This window comes from Charadrius vociferus, unplaced genomic scaffold (genome assembly GCF_000708025.1).
Source record: "Charadrius vociferus isolate BGI_N301 unplaced genomic scaffold, ASM70802v2 scaffold187, whole genome shotgun sequence".
In the NCBI taxonomy this organism is placed as follows: Eukaryota; Metazoa; Chordata; class Aves; order Charadriiformes; family Charadriidae; genus Charadrius; species Charadrius vociferus.
Genome location: NW_009649180.1, coordinates 2,177,104 through 2,201,924, shown reverse-complemented (window position 1 = coordinate 2,201,924; position 24,821 = coordinate 2,177,104). Strand labels below are relative to the sequence as shown.

Sequence of the window (24,821 nt, the reverse complement as noted above, 5' to 3'; positions counted from 1 at the left end):
ACCATAAATGTTGATGAGGAGCCATTGCAGGGACAGGAGTAAAGAGAAAATGCTTGATGTTCACTTAGCTGTTTTGAAGAGAGAGCAAGCTCCAATAAATACCGAATCATTGGGCTTTCCTGTCAATGAAGGCATGCTATTGATACAGATACATAAAAATATATCAAAAACTTGAGATGGAGACTTTCCATGTTTGCTTTGAGGAATGCATGCTGCATTTTACTTTGACATGGACCAATAATTTTCATGCCCTAAAATGAGGTTATTTATTATACAGTTCCAAAATGCTCTAGTTTGGCTGTTCAAAAAGTAGAAATGGTGTTTATTTAGCATAAGGAATGAATTTAAACTATCAGAACTGAGGAGGTGATTTTGAGAGATCCCAACTTCCTTTTCGTATAAAAGCACTAAAACATGGGCTTAAATGCTGATTTAAAAAGGAGTGCTTTTTCATTTGTCTTTATTTATATATGTCCAATATGTCAAAGTTATTCTTTGATATTCTAATCTAGAAAATCATGGTTATAGTGTATAAATTAGCACACAAGCTAACACTGTTAAATACGTTATGATAGCTTTAGTATCTATTTTTCCTACTCTCTCTGCTTTCAAGGACACAACTTGGATGGGCAGAGATTCAAGTAAAGGGCAAAGAAGAGCAGCGAACATTTTTTTCATAATTAATATTCTTGTAGCAGAGCTTATTCCTGTCCAAAGAACTGTCTACATATAGGGCTGTAGGCATTATTAAGATCTCATTGACTTCATAATTTTGAATTCAAGGAAGCTCCATGTGAAGTTGAAGGGCCACGGGAGGACATTAACCTCTAAGGTGCTATTCTACTCCTAATGCATTTACATGGTTCATTGGCAAAGTGTATACTTTTTGAGGTGTTTATTTCAGCGTAAAATAGCTGGTTTCTTACATTATTTGTTTGAGGTATATGCAGTATCTGGGATGCTCTGCTCTGAAATACTCTCTTAAAAGCTGATAAAACATTGGAGGCTATATGCTTTGTCCACATATTTTTTATCCCTATTTTTCAAATACACAGATCTAATATATCATAGACTGTTAGAATAATTTAGGTTAGAATGGACCGCCAGAGGTTTGTTAGAGCAAATTCAAAGTTTACACAGTTGCTTTATGTTCGGTCATTTTGAATATTTCTAATGATATTCTAATGTTTGACCCCTATTGTGAAAATTCTTTTTCCATTTGGAATTTCTTCAAACATTATAAAACTCATGTGAGTTTCCAAAACAGTTTGTTTGAATTATATAATTTCAAATACAATTTTTTAAGACCATTAAAACATACAAATCTCTCTTCTTTTTCCCCCATACACTTCAACATTTCAAGAATAAGCAAATTTAATTTAAGCAGGCAAACTAATTTGGGCACTAACAAATAGGAGAGACAGTGGTTCAAGGGCTTAGGCTGATCTTCCAAAACCAGAATTGCCATGTTGGAAATGTCTCCTTGAATGTAACTTTGTTTCCATAAAGTAACAGTTTTTGAGGCTTAAGTGAGTCCAAAGAAGTCGCTAATTACCAGTTAGAAGTTATTTTCTTACTAGTTATTTGTATTCTGCTCTGTTGTTCTTAATCTGTAAATTGATTTGGAGCTGTAGGTTCTCATTTACATGACAGTTTATGAAATCCATTTGTCTGTCATACATTAAGTAGGAAATATTGCCCGTATGTTTCTGTTGTTGCAGAAAAAAGGTGTAACATTGCACAGTATTCTTAAAATCAGCAGCATGTAATCCTACCATCAAAAATTGTGTCGTGGTGTCTATATGCAGCCTCGTTGAGTATTTCCATGTTGCAGACACCAGTGTTTTTAATGGAGAATCTGTGATTTGCAAGTGTTCCTATCATAAGCTGTACGTCACGTGAATATTTAGTACTAAACACACCATAACATCCGCGGAAGGGATGTACCCTGTTGAACTTGGATACCTACTTATGAAGACCGAGAAGCTGCACGGGTACATTATGGTCCTGAGGTGGCTAATGGGGCGGTGTCACAGGCCACACTTTCTTAGGGAACAAATAGGTCTTTGCTCACAAAGTTTCAGGGGTTTCCTGTTCTCAAAATCGTATTACTTGAAAACTCAGAGGTATTCTGCATCAAGAAAGATTTGTTCTCTGCCATATGCTGACCGCCTAATTTGATCTTTTATTGATCTAAAACTGGTTTTAAAAATATTAGACATTTTAATTAGATGAAAAAAAATGTTTGTTCAGTCATATTTCCTGTATCTGTAGCCTGATTTTCTGTGAAGGCAGGCAAATAATGTGACAGGAGTGGAGTCATTTTCAAGTAGAGAAGTATGGAAAATAGTCAGTAGAAAACTAAAACTTATTTAGATTGTTCCAGCATTTTGAATAGCAGTGCGAATTGAAGCCCCTACTGAAACCTGCTACTCCCACAATAATACGGTGTTACGGAAAATAGTGTCTTGGCAGAGAAGTTTCCCCTCAGGTTGTAATATCTGGGAGTAAAAGACTAACACTACTCTCCTGGTTACAGTAGCGGTCCTGCTATTAAAAGTGGGTTTCTGAGGTGTGAGCTCCTGAGTTGATTAGAAGCAGGAACTTAATGTAAGTATTATTTGGCTCTAAAAATCTAATAGTTAGGGGTATCTCCACCACCACCTTTGAATTTGAAGAAAGTACTCATTCAGAGTGTAATAATTAATGCTAAGCACTTGCATAGCTACTTGTATTCAGGGTTCTACAGACAATTATTATTACCCAAATTAATTTAAATGAAAATATCTTTGTTGAGAGTTTAGTAATTTTCCACATTTCAACTGTATTTCTTAATAATTATTAGAATTAGCATAGGTCCTGACCCTCATTTATTTGTGTGTTCAGAAACAAAGTCATGCAACAGTCTTATATAATGAAAATTAAAAGTCCAAGCAATAACATTAATGTTCTTTTAAATAATTAATTTTAATGTGTGGAAGTGTGAGCAATAAATGTTTTATTGTAAACCCTGATGTGGTAATTAATCCAAGTGATTAGGACCTAATTGCGTGTTCATAGTAAATGTTATATTTGCTGTGAAACAAGTTTTTTTGGAATTGTGGTTCTGGGACTAGAGTAGAGAGAAGAGCGATGTTTAAAAGGAAATGTTAATGCACTTACTCTTAAAGTTGGTAAGCCAGATATTGAAAGAAATACATCCTTTATTACTTTGCCAATTACTTTTTTAGTTCTTCTGAGCATTTTATTTTACTATGTACTTAATTTTATGCAGTAGTGGTGCTTATACATTAAATTAAATATATCATAAGGATATGTAGGCTGTTTATAATCAGCTAGCAAATACCTTGGGGAGCAGGAGAGATTATTTTGGTTTATTAATCATTTACACCTTAATTTGCAAATAGCAAAAGACCTATTATTCCATAAAACTTGTCATTACTTTAATTCAAAGAATAAGTCATCCTGTGAACAATGTTAGTTTCAGGTGTACTGGTTGTGCTTCGGATAGCCCTATTGCACACCAAATGAACTCAGATCTCCACTGAAGCTTTAGAGCTGCTCTGGATTTTCACGGATATAAATTATGGAGTTTGGATCCTTGGTTTTTTTATGGTTTTTTTTTCCCCAGCAAAATTACATTTTGTAAATGTCCTGTATACTTCTGTGGCTCTTTATAGAGCTCTGTTTTGCTCACATGAGCCTGCTTTACTTAAACAGGCTCAGTTAAATGCCGAGTTAGCATTTCAATAGTGCAATAAGCTTCAGAAATCTTTTGTGTTACCTCTTGATCATGTCTTTTTTTTTTCTCTTCATACCTACCATGCTACGGTATCAGCGTAGTCTTTCTGATGATATGATCTTTATTAGTGAAATAATACTCTCTTTCTTTGGGGCTCTTGAAATATGTTCGAACGATGATGGTAATGACTTTGATTAATATTTAATCCCCGTGCTGCTATGTTCTTATAATTTACAAGATCTCAAAGGCAGTTGGGGGGAGGGAAGAAACGTTTCTGCTTAAGTGTTTCAGTATGGGAGTGCTTAGGGAAAAACATACCTATGTTATTATTATACCTTATATCTGTTTTCTAACCTGAATTTAAGTGAAACCTTTCATAGCGTGACCACATTGTTGACAGGGAAATCCATGAGATATAGAAGTCGTGCTGGAGTTGACATGTTTTTCATGGCATTGGACTCATCCCTGTATTTGTTTATATTGCGTAACAGCCGTATTCCTCTGCATCACCTCGGACTCCTGACCTTCTGAGGGCACAGGTATAGCAGTATATACTAGTATAGAACAAGAAGTTGGTGAGGGTTTTTTTCCCTTGCCTTGTGAGCAGGGGAACTGATATTTATAAATACAGCAGGGCGAGCCTAAATTAATTTCCCCTTCCACTCCGAAAGTCACAATAGTGGTCTGCGTAGTCACATAACCAAAAAGTCTCTTGCATGTACACAGCAGAGGAATTTTTATGATTTTCTGGCCATGGAATATCGAAGATGAGATTCTTAAGTAAGCAGTACTGATACACAAGTTTTGAACGGTTCTGCACAAGACTTTGTGTGATCATATCAAATTTTCTGCATTTTCACAAGATCCTTTGACACCCAGTCAGTCAGTGAGGATAGTCTACTAATACACCAATGGTCAGTCATTGTTTTCTGTCTTTGAGTGTTTTACCTGTGTTTGTAGAATAAACCATTGTGCTGGTACAAGCATATTTAATTAAAAAGATGTTCGTATTTGTCCTCTTCTTGTTCAAGGCTATTTGAATAAGCAAGGGACAGGCTTGTTTTAAATGTTTGCTTAGAGAGCTTTCAAACTGAGGATTAACTGTCTAGAGAATTAGAAATTATCTATGCATTTGTAGTTACATAGATTCTCTCAATTTACTAATATACTGTAAATATTATGTACACACCAAAGTTGAATGAATTCAACATATGGTTGATGTTTACATAATTAATGAGATGCCAAATTATATTAATGTAACTAGCCATACACAAAAAAGCAAATATTGCGCAGTCTTCAAGGGCCTAAATTAACCATACCTTATTCTTTACTTCCTGAAATGCTTATATGCCATGACAGGGACCCTGGGATTGTGCTTAAAATTGTGGAAATTAGGATTGAAAATCAATTATCTCATTGTTCTAGACATCATAAATAATATAATTACCATTTTAGACTTCTGGTTAATGTTTCATTAAGCAACAATTGCTATTTCTGCATCTACTTTTTGGTCTGAACACGACGTTATCCTCATATTAATAGGTGGGTTAGGCAAACCTAATTTTGATAAGAAGTTCTTTTAGAAGGATGAAAGGTGAAGGAAACAGTTTCTCTCTTTAATCAATGATTTAACAAATATTTTAAGATGCATTGCTTTCTCTATAAGGGTTAAATTGGTTTTCAATGAAGAAAAAGTGTAGCAAAGTGTTGTTGGGATACTAGGAGAAAAGAAAAGTGGCTTGTTCTTTATCATAGCTTGTTTGATTTGCAGCTTATATTTTATTGATGGTAATGCCCTGTACTTTATAATACCTTTCAACACAGAATTTCAGTCATTTCAGTAATGTTAAGTAATTAAACCTCCCACTGATTCTGCCAATGGAGGTATATTTATCATTATAAGTATTTTGCAAGTGGGTAAACAGAGGCAAAAAAGGTTGAATTACTTTAATCAAAGTAATAAAACCTCTAGGCTCCTGTCTCCCAGATGATGTTTAATACTTCCTCCAAAATTTTGTTACAAATTCAGTATAAATAAAAATAGACGTCTCACTCCCTGAGCTTAATAATCTCATGTAAAACTGTGCTGAAATTTGGAGAGAATATAGAGATTTTGTGCTTCCTCGCAGAGGGGCAGACTTTAGGGAGCTATGTCAAACCATCAGCTTAAGATCTTGATTTATCTTGCCAAAATGAGCTTAACTAATTTTGTAGTTTCCAGGGAAATAGGAGATTTTTTCATTTGTGACATTTCCCTGCACCAAAACTGGGTGTATTATTGTGCTCTCGCACATGTGTGTACACCTCTCCCTCATTGTTAAAGTTCTCATCTATACACTCTGCAAGTATACATCTTGTAAGTAAAGTCACACTATTGTTTTGCCCTAGATAGGGCTGGGAAGACCTTCCTGGAGAGTGCTGAATTTAATCGATAGCAATCAGAATTGAAGAATATTTCCAAATTGTTTAAAACTGAAAAGAAATTGCTAATATATGCATAAAATAATTATTTTCTTTAACATATAATTTCAAATATTGGAGGTTTTCTGCTACTGTTGTAATCTGATAGATACTAATATGGCAGCAATCAGAGTTCACTTCAGCAACAAAGAAGCTGTTCAAGTCTGAAAGCAATCCTCTCCTCCTGACATGTTGGCACCGTCATAGAGGAAAATGTCACGGTCAATATAAGCACATTTACTGACAGTTAGGTTTTTTCCTATGTTACTGAAAACTGTTTGAAACTTGGCTTTTATCAAAACCAGAAACACTGGCCACTCAGAACGATAAAACAATAGTTTACAGCTTAGTCATTTTCCAGTTATAAAGCAATACTTTCATAAAAATAAACAATGCATACAGGAACAAGCCAAAACAATTACTCAGAGAAATTGTTGCATTCTTGCTGTCCTTGCTTTCTGATTTAAAACAACTGTCTCCAGTAGGAACTGGACAAAAAGCAGTGGGTTTTGTTTCATTAAGTAACCACTTGCTGATCACTGCAAGATAAAATACAGTTCCAAAATGCAATTGATACTGTGTAGGTACTTTCTAAGTTCCTAAATGCCTTATTATGTGAAGAACAGGTACATAGATTAAAGTAACATTCATGTATTTCACTAATTTACAGACTGAACATTTCCCAAGTGGATAGTTATATAGAGCTTTTGTCCTTCCTAGAGAAAGTAAAACATGACTTAACGCACAAGCACCTTCATTAATAAAGGTCATGTTGTTTATTTAATTTGTGGGGTTTTGTTAATTATTTCTGGAGTTTTTTTCCACAGCCTGAGTATTTTAATATCTGTATCATTTGATACTACCCTGTCATATCTCAGTAAGGAAAATAATTTAACAAATAATTTCAAGCAGGAACAGGTTGCAAGCATAAATGTTCAGAACTCAGAGGAAGAGGTAAGGGCTCAGTAAGTCCGCTAACTTGACAGTGTTGCACATTCCAAGCATCGTGCTCAGATATTTCAGTGCTAAAGATAGTTTTTAAATTGTTCCCTGCTCTTTTAAACTCACACAAGTACTAAGACAGATGAAGAGCTTTTGCTGTAATGTTCCAAGAAGATTCCTTCTGGTTCCTGTTCTGAAGGAACATGATTTCAGTGCCTTGTCTTATGGTGGGTGGGACACGGACTGCACCCAATCTGTGCTCTGTGCAGTTCCGAGGCTGGAAGACTTTCGGTCTCTTGTGGTTGGAAGGGCACCTGGAAGCCTTGTGCGAGTTCTTCTGTCTGGAGCAGCTACCTAGTGGTTCATAGTGGTTCATTCTCCATCCCAAGAACTGCCATGTGTTGCAGCTTTACTCATTCCAAGCCCCGATATTCCTGCTAGACTGCAGCAGATGAGACTGGTGGCAGAGCAGAGTGGAGGGAAGTCTATTCTGCCCAAGCGTGTGGCTTGAAGTTCTCTTTGTGTACAGAATATATGAAACTTTATCAGGGCCAAAAGCTCTGACTTGGTTGTCTGTCGTTTAACAGAGTGAGTTCTTTTGGCACCTTGGCAGTCTCACTCCTTTACTGGAACTGCCAGCATACTTGAAGTTAGATGATTCCTGTAGGGCTTTACTGAATCACAGTATTTATCAGGACTGTCACTACGTAACTGTCAAACTTTCTATGTGCCTAAAAAATTCCAGCCTTTAGATGGATGAGTGTGATGTCGTCATAATTGCTTTTCTATGTAAATGCTTGCTATAAAATAATTTTGGATTAAATGATGTGTTCCTTTCATGTTGGCAGATTATAATTTGTCTTAAATGGCAGCAGATTGTTGTATATGTGTTTCTGAAAGTTAAATATTTTGATTCACGCTTGCGATTTATTGATTTTACATTGTTACCAAATGGCATTTCAAAATCAGCTCCCAATACCATGGTTCAAAATCCTGTCACTCATACGATACTTTCATGTAACTCACTCTGCAAATGGGAGTGGCAGGAAAGAGGAAGAGCTAGAAAGAAGAGAGAGCAAATGCATTTTAGTGGGTAGGAGGTTTGAAAACAATCTTATTTTTATTATCTCTGTGTTCTTACACTTATCCGTACTATTAAACAATAATAAATCAAAAATTGCAAAGCTGTTTGTCATTATCTTGGCCTGGATTTGTCTAAATATGTAGTAGGTCACAGATTACAGTTTTGGCTTTAAGGAAATACTCACTGTCTTAAAAAAAAAAAAAAAATCCCGATCCTCATTGTGTAAGCATTACATGTATGGAATCCAGAGAAATTCAGTGCATGCACATTACCTCATATGAACAAATGATGGCAAGACTTCTCAGTTTGCACAGAACACCTTATACAGAATTACTTTCACCAAAGCCGGAGTCGTTCAGGTTTCATGAGGTCCGTCAACACTCTCTGATTCTGTGCTGCTGACACTTATGACACCCTTAATTTGCTGCCCTCACATCTGCTACAGCTAGTGCTGTGTGAGCTTAGTCTAGGTCAGAAGAAGCCTTTTGGGTCTGCGTGTGATAAAAATGAGAGAGATGACTTGCAAAGACAAATTGCTTGGGCATAAACCCACCAAATCCTTCCAGTAATGCTAGTGTCTACGAAAAAGAGACTTGAGTGTCAAAAACTATCCTATACTCACAGTACCTTGGCATATTTTAAAAGGGGCGTCAAAGAATTTCTGAATATTGTAAAAGTGAGCAAGATTAATATGATAGTCTCTCTTGACTTTGTGTCATGTGCATCTTAATATTGAATTTTAAAAGCTCCTAAGTTACAAACAAGCTACTGTATCTCCCATAACCATGTGTCTGCAATGCACAAATGCTTTTCTGATTTCCCCTCTTTCTCTTTCTCCCACAAGGAAAATGTTTTTCTCTGCCAAAGGACTGTATTTAAACAGAAGGACTGCTTACAGTGCATAAGAAAAGTATCCTTGTGTTTTGCATGTGTGTACATACAAGCATGCATATAAATAATTCAGTCTATCATCCTATTTTCCTGGTGTACGTATTAGTTCAGCCTTGCTCTCTGGCTTGTGGTACTCCTGGCATAGAAAAGAGGCTCGTTACATTTTGAGCAGCAGAAAATAGTGGCACATCATGAAGCTGTAGCATCTGGTATACTCAGTCTCAATCAGTGCACGCCAAAGGAATACTGCGCGCTGCTAGTATGTCTGATAGCCTTTAATGTTTAATAGGTTTTCATAGCACAGTATTGCTGCCTTTCACTTTCTTTGACTGCACTGTCTAATTATCATATGTCCTTGTATGTGCAACATTCTTTCACAAAGATAGATACATACACAGTAATTTCATTTAATGTATAAATGCAATGTAAGTTTCCCAGGCTATTGGAATTTCTGTATATTATCTGTCTCATCTTTTGATTACAGGTAGTTCCTTCCTAGTTGTTTTAAGGTACCTTTGGGTTTTGAGGGTAAAAAGGTTCCCAAAACTCTGAGAAGTAGACTGAGGTGTGTAGGTGGGTATAGAATACCTTCTGAGAGGCCTCTTAACCTTTTTGTTAGTGGGTATAGAACTAACTAGTGGAATACAGAGTGTTTTTTACCAGTGATACCAAGATATGCTTATTCTCACAGTCAGAGCTAATGTTGGCTAACAGTTAATTGTTAGAGTAGGCAGGAGTAGTTGAGTTAGACATTCCTTTTTCGTCCAGACAGATGCATACAAGCAGTGGCAGCTGCAAGAGCATGCGGGCTGTGGCTCTAAGAAACCACGGAGTGACTTTGTGAATCCCAGCGAGACATGAGAAAACCTGTTTGTTTTAGTAGAGTTCTTTCCTGTTCAGAATGGTAGCATGCTGCAATAGCGTGGTCTGTTATCTAGATGTAGTTCGAACTTAGAAAGCTGGGTTCCTGTAACCATACTGCCCATAGCTGTAATTGGAATTCCACTAAAATAGAGAGAAACTCAATTTAAATACTTAACAAGGGGGTTCTAATTAGGTTTCTTTAAACCCAAATCTGTTCAGTTCAGATTTTGTGCATTTTCTTCCTACTTTGTTAATTCCATTGTGTGAATTCTGCTGCTCCAACTTTTGTTTCTGTATTGCTACAACTTTTTTTGCAAAGAAACGTTATACTTGGCAAAGTTTTAACAAGAGTTCTCATACACACAACTCTTAATTTCTAGATGTTTTAATGTCAAATAGTTATTTAAATAAAAATATTAAAAACTCTTGGAAGAATGCAATTAAGCGGCATAAGTGATTTTTAGGAAAGTCAGAAGACAGAGCTTGTAGCCTTTGCGAGTTCCCGGCCTTTACTTTGCAGAGTCTGAAAAGCAAGCTCTCCTATCTGCATCTCAGTACTTTTATGTTGCCTTTCCAAGGAAAAGGGAGTTGGATCCAGGCCTGAGTTAGATCTCATGGGGATAACGTTCTGTACCTTAAATTACAATCAGATGTATTTTAGTTGAGATGGAGTTTTCAGCCTAAAATTGGTAAGGAGCCTAATTATTTGACCAGGTTACTATTTACGTAGACCACTGTATAGCAATCTGTGATTTATCCACAGCTGGCAACATGTTAGCCTTGAAAGGTTTTTATTTTGTGTTTGGAACGGTTTTTAAAAATCCAACTCTGTTCATTAAATGGAAAACTAAAAGATGGTAGAGATTGCTATGGAGACAAGATGTTATATAAACTGTTCATTTTAATTCTTCAGAATGTAAAAATAGCAAAGAAGCTTGGATGTTTACAGGCTTCCAGTCATTCAAGGTACTGAGTAACTCCACAAGATGCAAAGCATTCTTGCACCCTTTATTGGCATGTAGTGAATCATGCCCAGATTTTGAAATCAATCATGTATTTGTTAGACTGGAGAGTGTGGAGTAAGGAGAAATAAAAAGACTGTTTAAGTAGTCTTTAATCTGTAGACTCTTCATTGTATTATTTTTTTCCAGTGAGTAGAGTGCCTAAGATGATCTGCTAGCTGAAGTATGCAGGATAAAAATACAGATATTCCGTGATCCAAAGACATAATAATATGGATAAAAACTGGAAAATAAGACTATTTCACTATTATACCTTTTAGAGTGTCATGGTGGCGATGTTACAGATAGGACTGAGGTGGTGTTTTATTTATCAGAGCCCCCTCAAAGTTGTTTGTTGCTGTGCCTTAGATGTTTTCTCTGGCCTTAAATTTAACACTTGCTGCTCTTGCTTGAAAATTACTATTATTCGCTGAGTTTTGAGAACAGATAGTAAAATCACTTTTAGGATTATAAAAATGAAACATACAAAATTTGTTTAATTAGTGTAAAGACTAAGCCTTTGTTTAATTAGTAGATTAATGAAACTGTAGGGGATCTTTACATCACTCCTGGAACACATGTGCTTGAGGTAATCATCTGCAATGCTAAATTCAAAATGGCAGCCTTGAACTGTTCTTCATACAGGGTTGAGATCGGCATTCACAATTTAGTAGACAAATAGTCATTTCTGGTTGAGAACTGTTTATTTGGTTCACAATTGATACTTACTTGAACGTTCAGGTTCAGAATAAAGAATACTTTTAGGAGGGGGTGAAATAAATTACATGTGCAGAAACATGGAAACCCCTAGGTTTCTCCTGCAAAACAATAGCAACTGCTACAATGACAGCACAATCAACATATTTGTTATAAACAAGGTAATAATTTTTCAGGCAAGGGATTTCATTAATCTCCTAGCTTTGTATAGAGCCATCGTACTGGACTTTGGAATTAAGCAGCACAGTCTGATTGACTCTATTACTAAAAAGGGGCGTTTAGAATTATAATATATCACCTTTTAAAATACGAACATTCGTCTTAGCTGCTGTGGGAAAGCGTACTACATGGCATGCAGAGGTAGGGAGTTATGTTTAATTTTGGAGGGCTGTGATTCTAGGCATATGCAGATTCTTTGTCACCTTCATAACACCTTAATGGAACGGCAGTGTTTTCCAGAAGCTTTTATCTGTGCACGTGTATGACAAAGGTGGGTTGGGGGAGACTTTCTAGAAACAGCATGCATCACATCGTGTCGTTCCTAATATGAAATTAGTAACATACATTGATTTGTTTGGATGTTTGCAGGGATTCTTCCTGACGGTGTCACCAGAAGCAGTATTAAAAGTGGCTGCTCAGGCTTCTGCAAACAACAAGATCTTCAGTTTGAATCTTTCTGCACCATTTATTAGCCAGTTCTACAAAGAGCCTATGATGAAAGTCATGCCTTATGTTGACGTCCTTTTTGGAAACGAGACGGTGAGTCTTACAAAAGCAATTAAGTATTTGTATCTCTTGCTCCTAGCTGCTTGTGCCTTGGAGCCTGCTTCCTGGTCCTCTGTCATTTATAGAGAGAGACCGACCATGTGAAGTGTCACTAGAAAATAAAATCCATGGTCACAGACGGGACTGTGATATTTCAGTAGATGCCAAGGACGTTAATTGACTTGTTAGAGGTTTACAACTTGCTCGTCCTAGTGTGGAGACACATGAACAAGTTATTCTAGGTTAAAAGAGGAAATATCCAACACATTGACTGCTTTGTAATAACTGTCCATGTGCCTGAGGTAACTCACCCAGAAGTTAACTCTCTGCTGGAAGAAAACCTATGAATGGCTACTGCAGAGCTGCTGAGGTTCTCTAACTTGTTTCCATACCCATACTGTTGCGATTAATAGCATTTTCTGTGATGAAGACGACTCTTTGGGAAGAAGTGGGAGGAGAAAACTAAGAAATGGTTAATCAGTTTAGAAGGTTCTCATTGGTTTTATGGTAGATGGACTGGCAGTCCATCTAAGGATGGTTTATCTTTGCTATGCAACAGTTGGCAAACAGATTGCGTGAAATTCTGCCCAGAAGTCCATGGTAATAGACCAAATTAATTCAGATTTTACTCATTGTAGTGCTATCACTTTTTGATATTTTTTTCCACTTCAGAAAGTGCTCTTGAATATTTTTTAGTTTGATCAGCAGAAAAAGGTTAAAAAAAGCCTTTGAAAGTGTGACACACCTAAATGAAGTGTGGGCTTGTCTCTCAAGATAACTACATTAGTACAGGAAAAATATGGAAACATGACTTATTCCTGACTGTGGTTATTCCTGATTGTGATACAGGGAGTTGCACCAACTCATCAGTTTTTACACTGATGTCCACTTTAGGGGCTAGCATTGATAGAGATATAGGACTTTTTTTTTTAAAAAAAAAAAAAAAGTCTTTTTAAAATGAAGAAAATTGCAACGTTTTTTAGATGCAGTAGGATAAGGAAAAGCTTTTTAACTATAGTTAACGATATAGAAGTAGTATTTTCCAGACATTTTGCTGCTATTGCTAACTTTTGCCTTTATTCTGTCTTTCACAAACCAGTTTTCACAAAGATGGTACTGAATATTTTGATTTAATAGATATAAGCTCAACAACAAAAAAAAAAACCAAACTTGTCAGGTTTCATGAGTGAAGTAATACCAAGCGTAGTCAATGTTTGAGTGGGAGGGTTTCATAGAAACTTCTGGGATTAAACCTTGCTGGTCTTTTATATAAATACTGATTGACCTGTTAGGAGAATTCAGATCACAGTGGTTCATTAGGTGCTGTTTTTCAGAAGATAAAACAGAGGTTGTTATTTTTCATATATTTGCACACTTCATAAGCAATAGTCCACTATACTGGCAACATTCCAATTTTAGAAATTATATTCAGACTACCTTAATTTCCCCTGCCATTTCAGTTTGCTATGGCATTATTCACCTGCTGTCATAAAGTATAGTATAGGACTGTTGTGTGTGTTAAAGTTGAAAGACTCCCTGCATTTTATGTGTATAATTTCTGAAGCATTTTGGTGTCTTTCCAGATAAAAGATACTATTTAAACTTAAGTGATCATCCTTAAAGTGGGCAGTACGGGAGAGAGAGATATATACACTATATATGCTTCAGAGTAGCAGCCTCTTATGCTTTGTTACTTATACTAATCAGTTGGAACCCTGGTCATTTTTCAGTCTCTGCTTTCTGCTACATGAGCTGGCCGTTGCTGCTTTTGAGTTGTTGAAATGCTGTTTGCAGTGGTTTGTTCTCTTGTCTTTCTGTGTGACTTGAAACCACGCTCTTGGCTTGGTGTACATCTAGTTTTTAGTAGCTGCTGTATCTTGTGATTGTCACTATTTCTGCTCTCTGCATATGGTTTGTGGTAAAGAGTAGTTGCAAAACTCAAGAGAAGCTCATTCTGACATGTTCTGCCTTCTAGTAGCTTCCTCCTTTGGTTTGTTTTTTGTTTTGGTTTGATTTCTTTCTCCTATATTCATTTCATCTACCAGTATATTCAGGATTTATTTTTTTTTAAGTTTTACATGTGCCTTGATGGGCAATGAACCACTTCAGCTAGCCAACACCAAATTTTTGCCTGTTTACTGTGATTTTTTTGCTACATTTTCCATCAGTTTTGCTTGTTTAGTTAAATACTGAAAGTGCATAAGTTAACATGTAAGCAAGGCATACTAAGTGGTGTGGTTGTTACTTTATTAGTACAAACAATACTCTTAGACACGATTTTTATTCCTCCCTATATTTATCTTCACTCCACATTATAGACCAATACAATTTTATTGCTAAGCACTGAGCTGTTTATTTTTTGAGTAATACAAAAACATCCAAGAGCAGCAAAATTCCAAATTGCTGCCGTTCCTAAACTAAAAACAATTGGTAAAGTGATTTTAAATTACATCTTCTACTTAAAAATTTACATCTGAATGGAGATTGGTTATTTCAAGTTTCAGCCAGATGGTAATTAAAATGGGCAAGTTATAAACCTCTTGGAATAAATGTTCTAGTTTAGAATGTTAATGCCAGCGTACCCTTAACTGCAGCGGAGATGCTGAATGCTGTGAAAACAACTCAATACATGTATCAGTTTCAGGATTAGCTCTGTGACCACTGGTGTTTTGATCATTGGTTTAAATCCCTTTTATAACTAGCCAAACATCTTCTCTTGGATTTTTGATACTTATTAACTGTACTTCATATAATAAATTTAGTACAGAACATTCAGAATAGGAATAATTATATGTTCATTGCTGCTAACCAATTAGGGCCATTCTGCAGTCATTACCTAGCAATACATGACTGGAGAACTTGATTATTGTCATTGCTTTTAATTTTTATTAAATTAAGGTTTTTTTAATAGTGTCATTTTGCAAATGGTTCTTAGCAATAATACCTTCCAAGCTACCCTAATCACTGGATAATTAACCTGCCAGGATTAAGCACACTCTACTTTGCCTCAGGATGCTTAACTCTCAAATAAGGTCAATTATCTCCTGATGATAACTGCTTTGTCACAAGTTGCTGCTTAATTCGTCTGTAAAAGCTCACATTAGAATACATATTTTACAACTCAAGGTAACTTTCAGTAACAGAATGGTCAAAGGAGTGAAAGCTTTTAAAATTACATCTCTACACAGAGTTGTGGAATGTTTCCTACACCATAATTATACAAGGCAAGTAAAGAAGCCAAAATTTGCAAGTATTTCTTTCCCAGACCTCTTTCCACTTTCCCAGTTAGGGCTAAAGCTTGATGTCTCTGATGTACTTGACCAGTCAAAGTCAATAATGGGCACAGGAATCTGAACTCCATTTCCAGTCTCCCCAAAAGACGTGAGTTACAATGGCACCTCCTCAGGGAGGAAACTACTTGTTGGGAAAACGGTCTGTGTATTTTGGGACGTGCAGCTGGATAGCAGTTTCTTTTCTGTGCAGGCCGTCAGAATTCAAGGGACACTACAAAGCTTTCACATGATTCATCCCTGCATATGGCAGTCATTCATGACTCAGAGGAATATTTATTAAGATATTGATGTGGTAAAGATCATCTGGGTTCTCTTCCTACGTGTAGGCAGGACATCACTGAGAAATTTTAGAATTTAGAAACTTTAGAATTACAGACATGCTGAGCTCCTTATCTCTTGCTTTACAACCAAAACTATAACCAAACAATGTAGATTGGTGTGTACAGTGATCAGCAAAAGTTGAGGCGGTTATGTAGAAAAGAAATCGTGGCTTTTTCTAAAGCACGAATATAATAAAGAAAACTAAGATAACAATTATTCTTGGAAATTGGATCCTCTGCCTCTCTAGTGTAAAGAGCTGTTACTTCTAAACACCCAGTCTCTGAACAAATTAATTACAGGATTGTAAGCTGAAGTTCTGCAAAGACAGATGCTTCTGCAAGCTCACTGGGAAATTGATGCTGGTGTGACAGCAAACGCGCTGAAAAGAAAAAAGGTTGCGTGCAAGACTTCTGTGTTTTAAAAAGCAATGACAACAGCTTTACTGGCGGTTCTGGAGTTATGAATCCTGAGCTTTAAAAAGATGGGTGCCTTTGCATGCAGTAAGATATCAAACAGGTCTTGTCACCGTTTCATCTTACAATTAATCCGAAATGGTACATTATGCCTGCTTAATTTAAAGTATTTTCAAGAGAGGTATGAAATACTAACATAAACATCCCTACAAATACATGTGGTTTGGACACAGCCTTTAAGAACCTTTATAAAGGCAAATCTCTTCAATGACATGGAAAATTCTCTTTAATGGCAAGGAAAAACAGTAAATCTAAAACTGATAACAGTGGTTAACGTGCTTCCGATTTTGAACTTGCAGTCAGTCTGTAGTTTTGTGCTTATTTTAACCAGGGGAGTGAACGGAAATGCTACTCAGTTTTCTGGCATAGAACTGCATTCAACACACTAGGATTTACACCTAAATGACAGTTTCCAAACAAATTGGTCTATTCCCAATCTGTAACCTGCAATGCATTTTTGTAAACAACTTTCACTCCATGTACTTTGATATATATTATATTAAGATATGACACTGTGGACAACCTTCAGTCCCGCCTGCAAATTTCCTCCGCTGGATTATCGTCTGGGACCAGACTGATACCTGTAGGGTTAGGAATCTGCCCACAGCTCACAAGAATCTTGAATGAGACATAATCACTTTTGTAAAATAAATGAGCCTCACAGTGATTCTTTTTAAACTAGTGTGCATTTATAATGGCATAACTGAATTGATCTGATTTCACACCAGTGTAATTGCTACCATTTATAGATCTAACAGATAGTTTTCCACACTGCCTGAATGTCCTTTCACACTGGTGAATTGTCTGATTCTGAGGAAACGATTAAGAGGTAAGAGGCAGGAGAAAATCAGGTGGCAGATGTAATTTGGTGTGTGGAAGAAGGGAAATACAGTTTGTCTTTCAATAAATATTGAAAGGGAGAAAAACATTTCAGTTTGTTCTTCTGTATCAGATGGGCCAAGAAAGGAACATAGCAAAGGTGTCTGGTCACGCCATAAATATCACCAAATTGTTGTTTCTTTTTGAAGTATTCTTAAGGAAGCATTTAAAATTATTTTTGAGTGTTTGAAATTATTAGTAGAAGGCAAATAATAGATCATATTTGAAACAGGTATCTTGAAGAGGCTTGTTTTACTCTACCGCTAACTTGCATATATGTTACCTAAAGAGCCCTTAAGAGACCTTGGTTCTTTCTTTTTAGCTCACTGGAACTGGTCCATATTGAGGGGTTATTTTCAGTCAGTGGTCGTTTGCAAGCTGTCTTCCGTACGAGTTCAACCTTTACCTTCAGCTTCTGCATCTTTATTCATTTTGAATTAAGTTTCAGAAACATTAATCATCTCAAACGAAATTAAGTTGGGTGTCAGTGTTTTGCATTTCAATTTATATGCTAGTATTTTCCATTTCGTTATGCTTTCAGAAGTTGTCAGAAGCTTGCCCCACAGGTGAGGGCAGTTACCTTCATTTCGCAGGCTGAGTGAGAGACTGAGGTTTGCACAGTCCCCTACAGGGAGTCTGCAGTTAAGTTAAAAATCGTAGTCAGATATTCTGACCCAGTTTATTAAATACACATGGGAAAAAATTTTGTAAGGAGACATCTCATCTTCTCTTCTATTTTAACAGGAAGAGGTTTTTAAGGTCAGCTGCTGCTGGTGTTTGCTTTTCTAAACTGCAGTAAACAGATAGCAGTTTCTTTTTATAAATCCTACATTTAAGATTGCTGCAAAGTCTTTGGAGGGAGCCTGGGAATTAAAAATTGTAATTTTGAATGGAGGAAAAATAAATACTATTTTTCTTTGATGTCTTTGTAGAATTTTGACAATTATTTCCTGGTGCAGATGTTTTGTTTTCAATTATAGGAAAGCTATGGCATTGTAATATTGCTGCTTAATTCATAGATTTAACTTTCTCATCATTGGGATATCTAATAAATTGCGGCCAACTGGAAAATGAGAGGGTCTCTAGCACAAGGGAGGTTGGTAATGTCAGTGGCGTGTTGTAAAGATGTGCTGTGGGAAGGATGCTGAAACAGCCCAAGGCTATTTCAGCTGCAGACGCTGAATCTGCTTCTGCCTCTCTCGCCTCTTTTTTTTTTTTTTTCCCCCTCCCTTGTGAACTGCAGTGGCTCTCTAAGATGAAATGCTTTTAAATCATTTCCCAACCTTGCAGCCGTCTTTGATAAAAGCCCTGTTATCTGAAATGATATGAATCACTGTGGAGTTAATCATACCTTATACAACAACATATTTTGTTGTGATTCATTCTGTTTCAATTAATCATCTTATTTATCTATATTGTCTCAGCTGCTGCACTGAAATTCATGAGTAATAAGCAAGTAATTATTTTAGTATAGTTTACCTAGTACATTATGAATGAAAAGAAAATTGAGAGCCAAGTATTTAAATTGATATTTAGTGCTGCTTTCAGCTAATGTCTAGCTATTTAAGCAATTTAGGAATCCTATCTCAAAAATGGCTTTCTTTTTCTCCTGTTACGGAAAGCAAGCAGGTATTTAGAAGAGAAGCATATACTTTACAACAGGCTTCACTTCTTCAAGCTAAAAATATTCTCTGGTAGTCTCTCAGAATGCTTAGGGATATTTATCCTTCCTTATGCTATGCAGTGTTGAGATACTTTTAAGATTACAAATACTGGTTAGAACGCAGCACAAGAGAGAACATGTCCTGTGAGGAGGGAAGGCAGGTCTCCCCTTATTTCAGCAGCCTGTGTTTTACTGACGATGATTGATAACCCTTTTCACTTTGTAGCACTTCCCAGAACCTCTCGTAACACTTCATAAACATTAAAGCTCAGAATAAACCAATAAGGTGGGTGTGTAGTCTTGTCTCTGTTTTACAGGTGGACAATTGAGAGGTTATTTGCCCAAGGTCATACAGCAAGAGCAGAGCCAGGAACAAGCAAAATCGAGTTCTGACTTTTTTCTTCAGTTAGTGCCCTGAAATGTTGTCAGCTGGTGGATACATTGAGGACAAAATTCAACTGACTGGAAGAAATGACCTGCAGAATTTGGCTTTCAGTTTTCAGTGTAATATTAATATATGTCTCTGAAGGCCTTTTAAAGGTGAACTGCATGTATATTTTCAATAATCAGTAATAGGGCAAAAACATATAATGTAATACAAATATATAATGTAGGAGCTGCAAAAATAAGAGTATGAATAAAATTTAGTTATATAGTTGATAAGAAGTAGCATGAAGGCAGAACGTTCACAAGAACTTCTTTAAATCAGCATAAATCCAGAGCAATTCAATTTCACAGAGGTATTTGCAGATAACAAAGCAGGTAAAATATGTAGGTTTCAATAAAGGTTTTGTTTTCCAATCCAGCTATGGTCTATTCAGTGACTCCACATTTCAAGCCCTATTTGGGACAGAAGTAGCCAGTTTCTGATTCAGAGCATTGTTAGATCATGCCAAAGCCTTTTATGCCATCATATACTGGGGATTCTGCCCCTGTTACAGTCCTTACAGTGAATTGTAAGGCTGCAGTGCCATGTTATCCCTGTGGATAACATCTAAATGTGAGCTGATGCCAAACTTTCTCACCTGCCCTTATCCTACAGTCTCATCTGCCCCCTTTAGTCAGATTTAGCAATTTTATGTCCATAGCAAGAGTAATTTCTGTGGACTAGTTTACTGTTGAATCACTGAGCCATTCCAGCTTTCCCAGGCAACAGAATTGCTACAACTGATCAGATGAGAGAGTAATACATGGTGGTACGGAGGACTTGGAAAGAGAAAGCCCGCTAACCTCTCTGTTTAATCTAACCTAACCAGACCCTATACTGCTAGGGTCTCCCAAGCAATATAGCAAAGAAACACAGTTGGAGACATTGTTTGAATTTAAGATTTTATTTCTGTATTCTAGCATTTACAGCAATATCCTTTTTAATCCTGACTTATGTTACACATGCAGCTACTCAATATAGTTTTATCTGCAGGTATTTAGTTGAATGTTACTGTGCATGGATAAGTTCCGGTATTAGCTGTAAAGTTCTTGGACAGAGGTTTTTATATAAAAGAGCTTGTATTTGCCTAAGAAGTATGTGTTGGTGCTTCCTGTGTTTATAAATTTGAGTCTGAACAAGGGGTACTTTAAAGAGAAGAAAAAGGGAGGGATAGCCAAGGAGCCACTAGCAAGGCTGTGATGATATTCAAAACCCTGTGATCATGTATTGTAGAGAGGTCTGGAGGCTGCTCTAAACTAAACTGCGCTAAATAACTTTTTCAAAAAAATATTATAGAATCATCAAATTGTAGAATGGTTTGGGTTGGAAGGCACCTCATCCAGTTCCAACCCCTCCTGCCATAGGCAGGGAGATCTTCCACTAGACCAGGTTGTTCAAAGCCCCATCCAACCTGGCCTTGAACGCCTCCAGGGATGGGGCCTCCACAGCTTCTCTGAGCAACCTGTTCCAGTGTCTCACCACCCTCACAGTAAAGAATTTCTTCCTAATATCTAATTTAAATCTACCTTCTTTCAGTTTAAAAGCATTACCTCTTGCCCTATCACTATACTCCCTGATAAAGAATCCCTCCCCATCTTTCCTGTAGGTGCCCTGTAGGTACTGGAAGGCCGCTATAAGGGCTTCCCGGAGCCTTCTCTTCTCCAGGCTGAACAACCCCAGCTCTCTCAGCCTGTCTTCATCAGAAAGGTGCTCCAGCCCTCTGATGATCTTTGTGGCCCTCCTCTGGACACTCTCCAACAGGTCTCAACTTAGCCTTTCAAACTTTCTACAATGGCTCAATCTTGCCTCAGTGCATCAGGGCCTGGGCGTGGGTTTCTTATCATAGAATCATAGAATAGTTTGGGTTGGATTCAAAGGTCATCTAATTCAATCCCTCTGCAATGAGCAAGGGACATCTTCAACTAGATCGGGTTGCTCAGAGTCCTGTCCAACGTGGCCTTGAATGTTACCAGGGATGGGGCATCTACCCCCTCTCTGGGTGACCTTTTCCAGGGTTCTACCACCCTCATCATAACAAATGTCTTCCTTCTAGCTAGTCTAAATCTACCGTCTTTTACTTTAAAACCATTACCCCTTATCCTGTCGCAACAGGCACTGCTAAAAAGTTAGTCCCTATCTTTCTTATAAGCCCCCTTCAAGTACTGAAAGGCCGCAGTAAGGCCTTGCTCTTGGCCTTGTTGAACTTCATGAAGTTTGCATGGGTCCACTTCTCAAGCCTGTCAAGGTCCCTCTGGATGGCATCCCTTCCCTCCAGAGTGTTGGCCACACCACTCAGCTTGGTGTCATCCGTAAACTTGCTGAAGGTGCACTCAATCCCACTGTCCGTGTTGCTGACAGAGATGTTCAGCAGCACCAGTCCCAGTACCAACCCCTGAGGAATGCCACTCATCACAGGTCTTGTTTTTAAAACTGTTTTATAAAGAATAATCTTGAGAATGTAGTTTGGGGGTTTTGGAACAGAATTGGCAACATCTTTATTACATTAATGTATTTTTTCTGTATTACTACATAGCACTATTTTTTCAAAACTACAGTTTTAACCTTCTTTCATTCTCATGTTATCTTCCTCTATTAATACCTTTCTTCACCCTGCTTATATAGCTCAAATAATATTTTTATTCCGTCAAGAGAGTTTCACATCTGATTACAAATCTAAGTAGTTTCATTTTTCTGACTTTCTTCAACAAATAAGAGCAAAACTAGGCGTTTGAGCCCTCTCTTCTTTCCAAGTAGTTGTATAATCTTCTGTCACTGGGATTCCTACTGTTTGTAGATTTGATAGGAATAAATGTAACCCACGGACGTTTCCTTGAGACTACTGAAAAGGTGCTCTGTATAAGTAAACAATGCAAAAAGATTTTTCCATTGTGCATTGACATATACTTTGAACGTATTTAGAACTGACTTCTATGAAACTGTTACTGATTAAAATATATATTTTAGTTAGAATTGAGGGTTAAGATAATAGAATTGATAATACTGGGCATTTTATTTGATTAAATTTACTAATTATACAACTGAAACATAATTTGTCCCTTCTATAAATGCTTTAAAAGAAAATCTAAACCTGCAGTATATTATGCAGCATGTGCAATGGATCAGAAATATATGTAAGGGTTGCAAAAACATTTTATTTATTTCTAAATAATTTTTCAAAGAGTTGTCAAAAACTTAGGAAAGAAACTTGGAAAAGGAGTAGAAAAAAATACGCTTGCAGCATACCTAAAATACCTGAAAGATGCATAAAATCATCCATGGTTTTCCCAAAGGTATCAGTTGGTCACTAAAACCTTGCCTTACTTATAAGCATAAGCCACCCCGTTTACAGCAGCCTTTGAGTGATAATTTTGGAGCCACATGAAGGGTCTCTTTAAGCTATATTTTGAGGTTTAGTGGTCATATTTTGACTTACAATACCATTTGTTTAAATATTGACCTCCCAGGGAAGCAATGTGGAGAAATTGCTTTGCTATAGGTTTCTGTTCTGAGTTAACAGAACTCATCTCTCATAGTTGTTACACTTTTTTTTTTTTTAAATTCGCCACAAAAAGGGTCCACTAAACCTTTACTTTAGTAAAAGTACTGCTAACACCTATGTGATACATAACAATTTCAAAATGTTGCTCATTACGTCCTCAGACCCTCATTTGACACCTCGTATTCCATGTCAAAACCAGCAATACATACAGTCACATTAGGGAAACATGTATATATGAGTCAGTTTGCTTTCCATGCTAAAGTAGTTTCCAGGTGAAGAAAGGAAGGATTGTAGCAGTCTAATGGCTGGGATGGTAGAAATTTTGAAATATATAAATCTGTCTGTTTCTAGGTTATGTTTCTAGCTGTGTAGAGGGGGACCCCCTACTCTGATTTTGAAATTCAGTAACCGATTATATTTGTCATCCTCAAGTTATTTCATTCAGAGGCAGCGGTTTCACAAGCAGAAAGTTTGTTCTTCCCAACTACAGCTAAGGAGAACGACTTCCTTACCACCCTTACAAAGGAAGCGGCCATCAGCATCTGCTTCTGGTCCGAGTCTTAGAGCTAGGAGCCAGCTGGTTCTCCCTGCTCCATAAGGCCACAGGCTGTCCTTGTCAATAAGCAAAAACTTTGAGCATTTGAGAAACTCACTTGAAAGCAATGGGAAAGTGGTACACATTCCACTGGAAGACCCTTAGGATCCCCAACTAATCTGTCGTTAGTGTCCTAAGCTGTCCTGCTGTTATCAAGGTACAGCCCTGTTAGTTGAATAGGCTACTTGAGGATGTCCCAAAAATTTCTGGAGTTAGGAGTTTTATTTTAAATTTTTCTGATGCTGAAGATTGATGAATCTTGATTCAGGGGAAACTCACTGCTTTTATTGAGAAATTCTGCTGCTTCATTTTGACGATGATGTCCTTTGAGTTTAAGCCAGTCTGCAGGTGCCAGTCAACAGCATGCTTATTTCTTTCTCTGTGGCTGTCCTTCTGAAGGATACTATTTTTGTAATTCTGAGAGGCCAAGCTATTAGCAGTATCTTTGGTTCCTGGCAGGTATGAGACCTCCCAGAATTAGGTCCTCCTCAGGATCTCTTTTAACGATGTTTCTTTCTGCTGTGCCATTCCTCTGAGAGACCAGGGCATTTTTATCTTGTCTAGTCAGAGTACTGACCTCTCCAGGTTGTACAACATTCTTTCTCTTTTAAAAGAACTGGAATTCTCATGCAAAACGAAGCTTTAGCCATAAATCATGTTGTTGGAGCAGTTCTGGTTGCTCTGAAAGGAGAACCTTCCTCCAACTGGAAAAATACCTGAAATTTCTTGGAATTGCAGGTGTCTTTCACCATTGATTCACCAGAAGTTTTTCTTAACTTTTTTTGACAGTGTATGACCTATGCGGATGGGTAGTCCGATGGTCTTAACACACACAGTATTTAATATATATGTCATTGTGGAGCAGTTATGATTAACATGTCTCTTTCCTCTCGTTGGAATTTCTACTAGACCAGTAGATACATCTGTGAGTGGTCTTGGACACATACCAGTTTCAGATAAATGGATCAGTCAATTTAAATTCTGCACATATAGTTGCCAAACACTATGCATTTGATTTGAACATCAAAGTAAATGCCAGATTTGGATGGAGCTGCATCTTGGTATATGCGAATTACGATAATGAGTCAAACTACTGAATCGAACTGCTCGAAAAAGAACACTCATCATCTGGAACCAAATTTATTTCTTCTAGAATCTAAACTGGTGAAAAGAACTGAAGAAGTATGCAGCCTTATGCTGGCCAA

General features: G+C 37.0%; 1 protein-coding gene across 1 annotated transcript in view; it reads left to right on the top strand.

Annotated features, from left to right (window-relative positions):
* Positions 1–24,821, top strand: part of ADK (adenosine kinase) — a gene marked incomplete at its 5' end in the record, with an annotated part of 215,792 nt that overhangs the window by 120,004 nt on the left and 70,967 nt on the right. Inside the window, one exon of the mRNA XM_009888664.1 lies at positions 12,290–12,460. Coding sequence (XP_009886966.1) covers positions 12,290–12,460 — 171 coding nt within the window. The remainder of the gene's footprint in view (positions 1–12,289; positions 12,461–24,821) is intronic.